This window comes from Phoxinus phoxinus (assembly GCF_949152265.1).
Source record: "Phoxinus phoxinus genome assembly, chromosome: 20".
Lineage (NCBI taxonomy): Eukaryota > Metazoa > Chordata > Actinopteri > Cypriniformes > Leuciscidae > Phoxinus > Phoxinus phoxinus.
The window spans coordinates 31882241-31892240 of NC_136895.1; the positions used below are offsets into that span (position 1 = coordinate 31882241).

The 10000-nt window shown below is 42.5% G+C and overlaps 2 protein-coding genes across 2 annotated transcripts in view; one reads left to right on the forward strand and one right to left on the reverse strand.

Moving 5' to 3' along the window:
* arl8a (ADP-ribosylation factor-like 8A) overlaps positions 1-2228 on the forward strand; it is a 10647-nt gene extending 8419 nt beyond the window's left edge. The window contains exon 7 of the mRNA XM_079593841.1: positions 1-2228. This exon is cut by the window's left edge and continues 274 nt beyond it. The gene's annotated coding sequence lies outside the window, so the exon portion shown is untranslated.
* Positions 2229-5661: 3433 nt separating this feature from the next.
* Positions 5662-10000, reverse strand: part of gpr37l1a (G protein-coupled receptor 37 like 1a) — a 5005-nt gene continuing 666 nt past the window's right edge. The window contains exons 1-2 of the mRNA XM_079593832.1: positions 9937-10000; positions 5662-7173 (exon numbers count right to left, since the gene is read on the reverse strand). The exon at positions 9937-10000 is cut by the window's right edge and continues 666 nt beyond it. Coding sequence (XP_079449958.1) covers positions 6298-7173; positions 9937-10000 — 940 coding nt within the window. The 3' untranslated portion in view covers positions 5662-6297. The remainder of the gene's footprint in view (positions 7174-9936) is intronic.

Below are 10000 nucleotides of genomic sequence, written 5' to 3' on the forward strand. Positions count from 1 at the left end.
TGTTTTTTGCTCGGGGACTTGATCAAAGCTTAACCGACGCCCACAGCATCTGGTCACGTGATTCGCGGAGGTCCAGTTTATGCCGCCATCTTGTTTAAACGTCGTGAGAACGTTCACTGGGAGAATTCTCCAATTTTCACTGTTTTAGCATCATTAGCCTGTTAGCGTGACCTGCTACGAATGTGACATCGTCGGAAAAGTGACGTAAACGGCTTTGTTATGACATTAACAGTCATTCACGAAGTCAACTCAACACAAAGTTGTGCGTTTGCGACTTTATTGTTTTGAAGTTGATGTAGCGAAGTTGACTTTGACAGAGTCCTTTACGAAGTCGTTCCCACGAATGTGACATCATAGGTACAGCTGTGACATCATCTAGGTTTGCGCTGATCGTGTAACGTTACGAAGTATGTCATTTTATCAGAAAGCACACAAATCCGTCTGAAGAGTTTTAACGCGTCCGGATGAAGGTTTTATACGTTTCCTCCAAGTCGCCGTGAAGACAGCGTTGTGTCAAAGACATCGGTGGGTTGTCATGGCAACTGCGTTCCCTTTGCGTCGAGTTCTAGGAAAGACCCGCAGATCATTGCGCAGATAAAAACAGCGGAGATGTGACGAATATCGTGCAGCTGGCGTCCAGCGCTGTTCGTACCGGGGAGGTTTTATCGCTTTATTTCGTTTCGTTTTTTGTCGCATGTGTGGACGTTTCTGGCCTAAATCGTAGGGGTTTATAAACGTGACGGTAGATTATACATATGTAAATTTACATTTTTTTTCATTGTTTTTGGTTGTTTTGCCATATTTTTACTCATGTTTTTTCACAGTGTTTTTCAACTGGATTATGTAAATAGCAACTTAAACCAAATGAGATCTCCCGGTGTTGTCCTGTTGTGATTAGCTTCCTGAGATCATAATCATAATCATAATAATCAAGAAGACCCCACTCATATTCACAGCTGTGTGTGTGTGTGTGTGTTAGCATGTGCGTGCGCGAGAGAGAGTGAGTGTGTGTGAGTGATTGTCATGTACACTAGAATAATATTTACTTTATAAATGCAGCCAGTTTATTCTGTTGATTTTTCACACCTGCAAATCATTTTTTATTCATATCCGCTAATGTTTTGATTTGTTATGATTTCATAGGGTGCGCGTGCATCTAAACCTTGTCTACACGAGAGCGAACGACGCAATGCGACAAAACGCCGATAATCAACAAAGCTAACTGCTAGCACAGCGGCTAGCTTAAGTTATTTTTACACTACAACTGCTAACTTGGTATTAGCATCATTGTCATCGAAAAGTGACGTAAACAGTATTAAAAGTCATTTTACAACTTGTAGTTATTTAATGAAGTTGTGCGTTTCTGACATAGACTGCTGTATTATAATACGATAAAGACGATGTGACGAATTTGAATATTCCGAGTCTTTAAGAAGTCGCCTTGTTTTGTTTATTATAACTTTGTCGATTGTTACGTTTTAATCAAGCGGTGAAGTGGTTAGCAAGCGCACAACTTGGTTACGCAACAAGAAGTTCATAAATGACTATTGAAGTTCACTTCGTAATGACTGTCGAAATTTACTTTATTTTTTTTTAAAGCATGCATTTTAGTTATTTAAGCATTTAATGAAAGACAACTTTATTATAAAGCAAGCCGATGTAGCGAAGTAGACTTTAAAAAGTCACGTTTTTTTTCTAGTGGATTTTTTAAAAGTCAGCTTTGTTAATTATAACAGTCATTTGCGAAGTCAACCTAACGAAGTTACATTCATAATATAGTCGAGTGGCGAAGTGGTTTGCAAGCACACAAATTACGCAACACCAAGTTCGTAATGACTTTGTTGAAGTTCACGTACGAAGTCAAGCTAACGAAGTCAACTTTGTTGATTATAACAACATTTACGAAGTCATCCTAATGAAGTTCGTTATCTATTCTGTAAATGACTTCGTAAAGGTCACTTGTATAGTCACTCTGACGTTGATTATAATGTCGCGAGCGCTTCGTGGATTATAGCGGCTTTTTGTCGTGTTGCGCGACTCGGTTTGATTCCCTGCTGCTCATATTTTCTCCCGTCACCAGTTCATCTGGACTCTCATGATCTTCTGAATGTGTGTTGATTTAATTATTTTTTCATGTCTTAATTAAATGTGGCCATAATGTTTCTTTTGATACGTCGTCGTTTGTAGCAGAGTCGCTCTTTTGTTTGCTGGGGAATCATGTGACTTTACACTGATGTCCCGCTGCACGGCTCATTATGGGATGGAGCAGGTTGCCATGGTTACTGTATAAACCAAGTTGTGATTGGACCGAGCGTGATTCTTTTATCCCCTCTTTATATGGACCAGACAGTAACTTTTTACAGCAGTCAGTCACATAACAAGTGTTTCTGTACACGACTCCATCAGTCGAGTTGTTCATCTGGGATCTTTCTATTCTCTCGTACTCGCGGTGATTACTGTACATGTCGTTCTTGTTATTTACAGATTATTTAAAAATGAAATTAAATGATTTCCCTATCAGAACTGCTGTTTCCTCATTCTTTCAGTCGAGATGTGTTTGATTGGATTTTAATTTGGGTCTAGTTTAATGATACTGGATGAGAAATGTAATTCAACAGCTTTCTGAAACTTTCTGTTGCGCTGTTGATGTTTAGCCTTCAGAAAAGCATACTAACAGACTCTATTTCTGCAGGATGTAGTATGTACTGTGCAGCATTTTTAATTTGTCTACTCACACACTACTCAGTGATCTACTGCACTACACCTTGTACTGTATCCCACAATGCATTGTGCTCAACCTACCCTTGTGTAAGTATGCACTGCAGTATATTACACTTGAGAAGTAAACAGCAGCACAATGCGAGTCTTCAACGTCACCAGCAGAGGTCAGTCGATACACACAAATATTTCTCTTATTGTTAATTAAATAAGACTGCTGTTTTTTACTCTGAAGACTAACCGAACGTTTATTGATGTGACGACAATAATACAAATTGTTAATTCAAACCTTCTGTAATTATTAACCTGCCTGTTAAATTTAAAGTAATTAATTTTGTCCCTAAAGAAATGCTTTTATTAATTGATTTGAGACTGAAACGGCGATATCACAGATAATCTCCGTAGCAAGGTATCGGCGAGTTTCGCGCTCTTTTTTATATATTTTATTTAATAAATAATAATTTAGAACAAACAGCAACAAATACATGCGGCTGATATATAAGAGGTTAAGAAGACCATCACATAAACACAATTTAGCATAATTCATCACAATAAAATTACATTTTTGTTAAAACGGTCGTTATATATTCCCAGGGATAAACATAAACGCAGCGCGTAAAGGCCGAGCCAGACGGACCGGACCGAACCCAACAGCAGCGAGGGGTCTGACGGGATGAAAAGCTGCTTTTAGTGAGTTAACTGGGATTGTGTGAGCTCATTCATCCCGTCAGACCCCTCGCTGCTGTTGGTTTTGGACCGGTCCGGTTGGCTCTGTTGTTCAGCTGGTAGGATGTGAGAAGGTCAGAGGCCAGAGTGTTGTCATGGAGACGGTGACAGCGTGACGTTCCGGATGTGTCACCCATAGACATAATACATTTTTTTTATTTTTCTTATTAATAATGTCTATGGTCATGCCAGCGGTCGGTTCCGCCGAGCCCAACTGTGATCGCGAATTCCATTGAACTGTATTGGTAACGACGGAACTTGCGACGACAGTTGGCTTCGGGGAACGCAGCACTGATCGGGTTTCCACGGCGATCTCACACAGGGCCTCAATCTTCTTCAGTGGAACAAAACAAACAGTGTCTCAGAGCCGTCAACCCACACAAAACACACACACAACTCTTACATTAATATATAATGAACACATATAGCGTCTCTGAGGAGATGTTCACACTTATTTACTTTAACAACCATAGGCCTGTGTGTTTTTACCTCAGACAAATTAAAATGCGTGTTATGATCGGACACTGTAACTCTATTGAATTTGAATATGGTTATTACTCAACACCACAGTGCTGTGTATTTGAACAGTATTTTGACGCTGTTGTTGTGCAGTTTCCCTCATGAATCCCCTCAGTGAGCCAGTGTGTTTGTGTGTGTGTGTGTGGGCTTCAGTTTAAGGACAAGCTGTCCCCAGAAGTCAGATATGAGGACAGCTTTATTGTATTGATATGTGGGACATTTGATTTGTTTAAAAATAGCTGTGTTTGAGTAGTTAGTCGTGATTTTCACAGTTAGCTGTGCATATTTTTGTGGGAAAAAATCAGTAGCCATTCTCAAATCAATATTTTGGGGAATTACTTGGAAAATGAAACAATGATATGTAACAATGATTTTTAAATTATAATTATTAGTTGTTTTTTTAAATAACAAAAACTTGTATAGAGTATTTCTAAAACATATTTTATACATAATGTATAACAATTATTATTTTTGTACTTTGTAAACAAAGTCATTAATATAGGCTAATTTGCTTTTGACATTAACAGTTTTTGGGCCAGTTTTCTCGCTCTGTCCGAGTTGCAACATTGACGTTGATATTGCGCACCTGAGTATCATCAGGTTTATGGCACGTCACCCCTCAAACACTGACGTTTGTTACCGCCACACGACTACAAACCTCAAACACTTGCACCAGAACTGCAGGACACAGAGCCGCCGTCCCTGGAGGCGCGACACACACTCTTGACCTCGTTTTGTGTGGTTCGCGGCAGCAGAGCGCTTAATCCACCCCGGATCGCTTGTTGCCCACATCAGTCTCTAAGGCGAGAGTAAAGGCGCCGGGGAATGTGGAGTCTGTTTCTGCTCTGCTAATGTTTGAGTCTGAATGCCGAGAGCCGGCGTGTGACAGTCGCGTAGCAACTCGCTATTGATATTCAGCGCGGGGGCCGCGGCTCGGGAACAATGCGGCCCTTATGGGCCCCGCGACTCCTCCTGAGAATCTGCTGTAGGAGGAAAACCCAGCAGCTCCACTGTGTGTCGATTCATCCGAACACACAACGTGTGCACAACAAAGGAGTCCGCAAGCCTTATGTGACGCACTCACACTCTTTTAAACCTTTATTGGCTGCAACCAAGTACAAAAACAGTACAGAAAGATTTGACACTAACAATATGTTCAGCAATTATCATCATTTCTAGCGTGTTAAAGAGTCTTTTCTTATATAGTCCATAGAGTCTCGATCCGGCAGAGAATCAGACGCTGAAACACTAAAGCTGCCCCAGTTTCAGCTGAAAAGGCATATTTGCATTCTCTAGTTCTAAAACAAAAGGCAATTTAAAGATAAACAAAAAAAATAAGTGCATAAAAATGTTCAAGTTTGCCGTAAATCATGTCCATCCAGCAGTACAGCATCTGTGTACACACAACACCGGTGGTTAGAATTGTATGTAGAACTGAATGTATTTATAGAAATTGGACTGAAACTAGTTTCACCTGATCCAGCATCCGTCTTTATGTGTGTGTGTGTGTGTGTGTGTGTGTGTGTGTGTGTGTGTGTGTGTGTGTGTGTGTGTGTGTGTGTGTGTGTGTGTGAACTGTCCCTTTAACCCTCTGGTGCTCTTCACGCGGCGGTCAAAATTGAGCCAATCTTATTTCAATGAAAGGAATGTGATATATTTTAGTTCGATAATGTTTTTTATTTAATATTTTGTATTTTTAGGGGATTTTATGGTACTACATTATATTTACGCTGTATTTATAATCCACTTATTCACGTTCTGAGCATAGACCTGAAAATTAAATTTCCAACTTGAATCTCGAATGCTTTAAAGCACAGACTGAAGTTTGAAGACGACATTTGGCAGATTATTGCTGAAGTGAATCATCATCACTAGAATTTGACGTTTATTGTTATGAAAAATGCACAAAAATACTATTTTCCATTTTTATATGAAATCTATATTTTCAGAAACACGTTTTACTCTAAAACTGTGAGATAAATCAAAGGCATAAATCTAAACTAGTCGTGTTCTAAATGTGAGCTTTATCTCAGTAATGATCTCTCAGTGAGATGTTGTTCGGCTGCAGTACCGAACGCTTCCACTAGAGGAAACTCTCTCGTCTCCAGTGCGCTAGTTTCTGACCGCGAGCGGCACAAGCGAGACTGTTTTATACAGGACCATTAAACCTGTTCAGATCATGTGTGTTCAACTTCACATAGCAAGTTCCAAAACCTTTAACAAGTTTCATACTATTCCGATGAAGTAAAAAAATAAAAAACGTTAAATTTTTCAGTCAAAAATGACCCAAGAGTGTTAGTGATTATCACAGTTTTTAAGAAAACACGTTCCGGATCAACACGGCGTTCCGATGATGAGCTCAACCGGAGCGTCCTTGACTTTATCGAAGAACTCCGCGGGCGACGTTCCCGACACGATCTTCAGCTTCTCCTCCTGCACGGGCGATGAAAGTGACGAGGAGACGGCGGTTGCGTTGGTGGACGAAGACGTGGACGAAGAATCCGGCGGGAGACACTCGTCGCAACAGCAGCAGCAGCAGTCCATGAACGCCTGGCCGAGAGAACGACTGACGCAGAGCAGCAAAACGGGCGTCGCCGCTGCACGAACGAACAACAAAAACTGGCCAATCAGAGCGAGGAGTGCCAGCGTAGCCACGCCCACTTCCACTCCCGCGGACGCCAACACAATATTCCAAGCGTTCTCCGGCAAACTGCACACGGCGTATACGGACGCTAACGCCACCACCGTACGTGTTAGCTGACGCTCCCACCGCTGCTTCTTCGGAGACGATGACGCGGACGACGCCACGGATGACGGGCGTTTCTCGTCAGCGACGTGTCGCGTTAGCAACTGACACGCGCCGGTGAACAACAGCGGCAGGCAGAAAAAGCACCCGAATCTCCACCACATCCGCGCCTCACTGTACGTTAGCACTAGCGAGTATAGCGTCTCGGGCAACGCCGCAGACGGCTCCTGGCTACACGAGTCCACCGGCAGACCCGTCCGCGGAGACACTCGCTGCTCCAGACGCCACAGCAGCAGCTCCGGCGCCGCCAGAACCAGAGACCCGACCCAGATCACCGACAGCTTGGCCAGGATGGACTGGCAGGACTCGACCCGCGGCGGCCGCGCCTGAACGCTAGTGACCGCGTGGAAGCGGTCGATGCTCAGCGCGCACAGAGTGAACGTGGTCACGCCGAGAGACGTCACCTGGAAGACACGACGGCAAAACACACGTCAGGAAAATCACCAAAACATGATATCATGGTCCCACAACACCACTCACAACATGGTATTCATGCAATTAAACATGGTTTGACCCATAGCATGGTAAAACACGCTTGTGTGGATATCTACCATGCTGATACTATGTTTCTGGACACACATTATGGTAAAACTGTATTTTGGACATCTAACATGGTGATACCCTTTTTTTTTTTTTTTACATGTACCCCATGGTAAAACCATGTTTTTTTAACATCTTTGAAGTACCTTGGAAAACCATAGTACCATGTGCAATTATTCAGTACTACGGTGTGTATATATTAAAGCACCGTGATTTTACCATCTAGTACATGATGTCAGTAAGGGTGATAAAAATAGGGATGAAACTCAAAGTGATTGGGACACATTTGCCATTGAGATGACCAATCACCCTGAATTCCCCCTAAGGGTTGATTTCCCAACTGACTATTATGGCGCTTTTCCACTGCACAGTACCAGCTCGCCTTGGCTCGCCTCACCTCGACTCGACTCGCCTTTGTTTGGTTTTCCACTGTGTAAAAGTTGTACCAGTACCTGCTTCCAGGCATAGACATCATATAGATAGACGCCCTATCGACCGCTACTGCCTACTAGCGCGGTCGAGCCGTGGGGCCGCCATCTTAAACCGGTCACCCGCTCCACTCAGTGTCAGGTGCAATGAGCTGTCAGCGCATTTAATTAATCATATCTCACTGAATACCGAACTGATTTTCACGTGGGGGTTTTTTCTGCAAATGTCATTCATGTAGCTATGATACAGGACACGTGGTTCGGCATATTTTAATATTCATAGTAGGCTTAACAGTAATATAATATTCTGATATAAGATATAAAGTGACCAGACGTCCAAAATCAAAATATGTGATGTAGGATATAAGGTATTTTATAAATTACACACTATAAATATGATAAAGAAGCAGAAACAGATAGTTGCAGTAAAGTAAGATATTTTAATAAGTTGAAGAAACAATAATGATTTGTGACACACACACACACACTTACTTACTCTCTCTCTCTCTCACTCTCTCTCTCTCTCTCTCTCTCTCTCTCTCTCTCTCTCTCTCTCTCTCTCTCTCACACACACACACACACACACAAACACACTCGATTTGCGCATCGCCGTCATGTGTGAATTACACAGGTAATGTTAACGTTATTACATTGCTTTCTGATATCACGTGCGCAAACACAAATAACCTATATTTATATATGCTTATACAGGGCCGTTGAATGCTTGTATCTGATAACCGAGATACAAGCATTCAAGCATTCCGCTCTTGTAACTTAACTTAATTATTACTTTACCCAACCTCTCCATGCCATTGCCGAGTGGTGCAGTAAACATAGCCTAGTTAACGTTAGCTGGCTACGATTTCAGTCCAGTAATATCAAAGATCCTTGCTCCTTCTCAATTATCTGGTAATATTCTATTCACAGAATACAACCAAAAGTACGGTAATGTTAAAATTTACTTGTGAAAAGTAATCCCGGGCCCTATTTGCGCTGGTCCCCCGATTAGAACAGGAAAATGCTCCACAGTGCTCTGGAATCTAACTGCTGCTAAGCAACGAAACTAGGAGTACGACCGGTTTAAGATGGCGGCCGTATTTCTCAGTGCCCAGCGGCCAATAGGGCATCTAGTCTCTATATAATATCTATGCTTCCAGGTACTTTTTTTCGTATCACCTCCGGCGAGGTTCTGAGCGAGCCGAGGCGAGCTGAGGCGATACTAAAACGTGACGTGACACACGGGAGACTGCTGATTGGTCAGCGAGAATCGTCACTATTCACTGCGCCATCATTGCACGCGCCAGACGGAGTATCCTGAATAACCCCGGCATTTTTAAATAGTTTTGCCAGAGATTGCGTGATATACCCATTACTAATATTATGTAAAACAGCATACACTCGATTTCCTCCATTGTCCTGTGTGTGTGGGTAGCGGGTGTGTGTCGCGTCGCTATGACGACCACCAGGTACTATTGTGGAAGTACTATGCAATGGAAAACGGAGCGAAACGCGAGCCGAGCCGAGCTGAGCTGAGACGAGCTGAGTCGAGTCGAGCTGGTACTGGTAATGGAAAAGCGCCATTATACAGAATCTTGAGTGGATTTGCATCTCATCTAATATGTTAATTTCCTGTCCAAGAATGTTTTAGGGCTGCAGAAGTGGGTCAACAGACACGCTAACAGACAATCCTGCCCTTAAAACACTCAAAACACTCATTCAACACGTTAATGGGCCCAATTAGTGCCGCTAATTACCCGGAGTTCTCATTTACATGACAAGAGGGAGAGCTGGTGCTTCAAAGAGGAGGCTGGAAAATCAACTCAAGAAACTACCGCACAATGACACACACACACACACACACACACTGCTCAAATTAATGCGTCTGTTTACTTCTGTGGTTTTCTGCACTTGTAAGGCACCATCGTAATTTGGTTTCCGATAGAAAGTTTGTTATTTCAACAGATAGATAGATAGATAGATAGATAGATAGATAGATAGATAGATAGATAGATAGATAGATAGATAGAACCAGTCCTACTCGACTTGCTCCGAGCGGGATTCGAACCGGGGTGACAGAGATGCAGCGGTTCGAATCCCGCTCGGAGCGGGTCGTGTATGTCTGGGAACATGTGCATTAGATTTATAAACACATATTTGATTTGATTGATTGATGGATTGATTGATCATTAGCTCACACACCTCCACATATGGCACTATCCTGCAGGACAGATCTCCCATCAGTCTCCGCTTGGTCAGCTCGTTG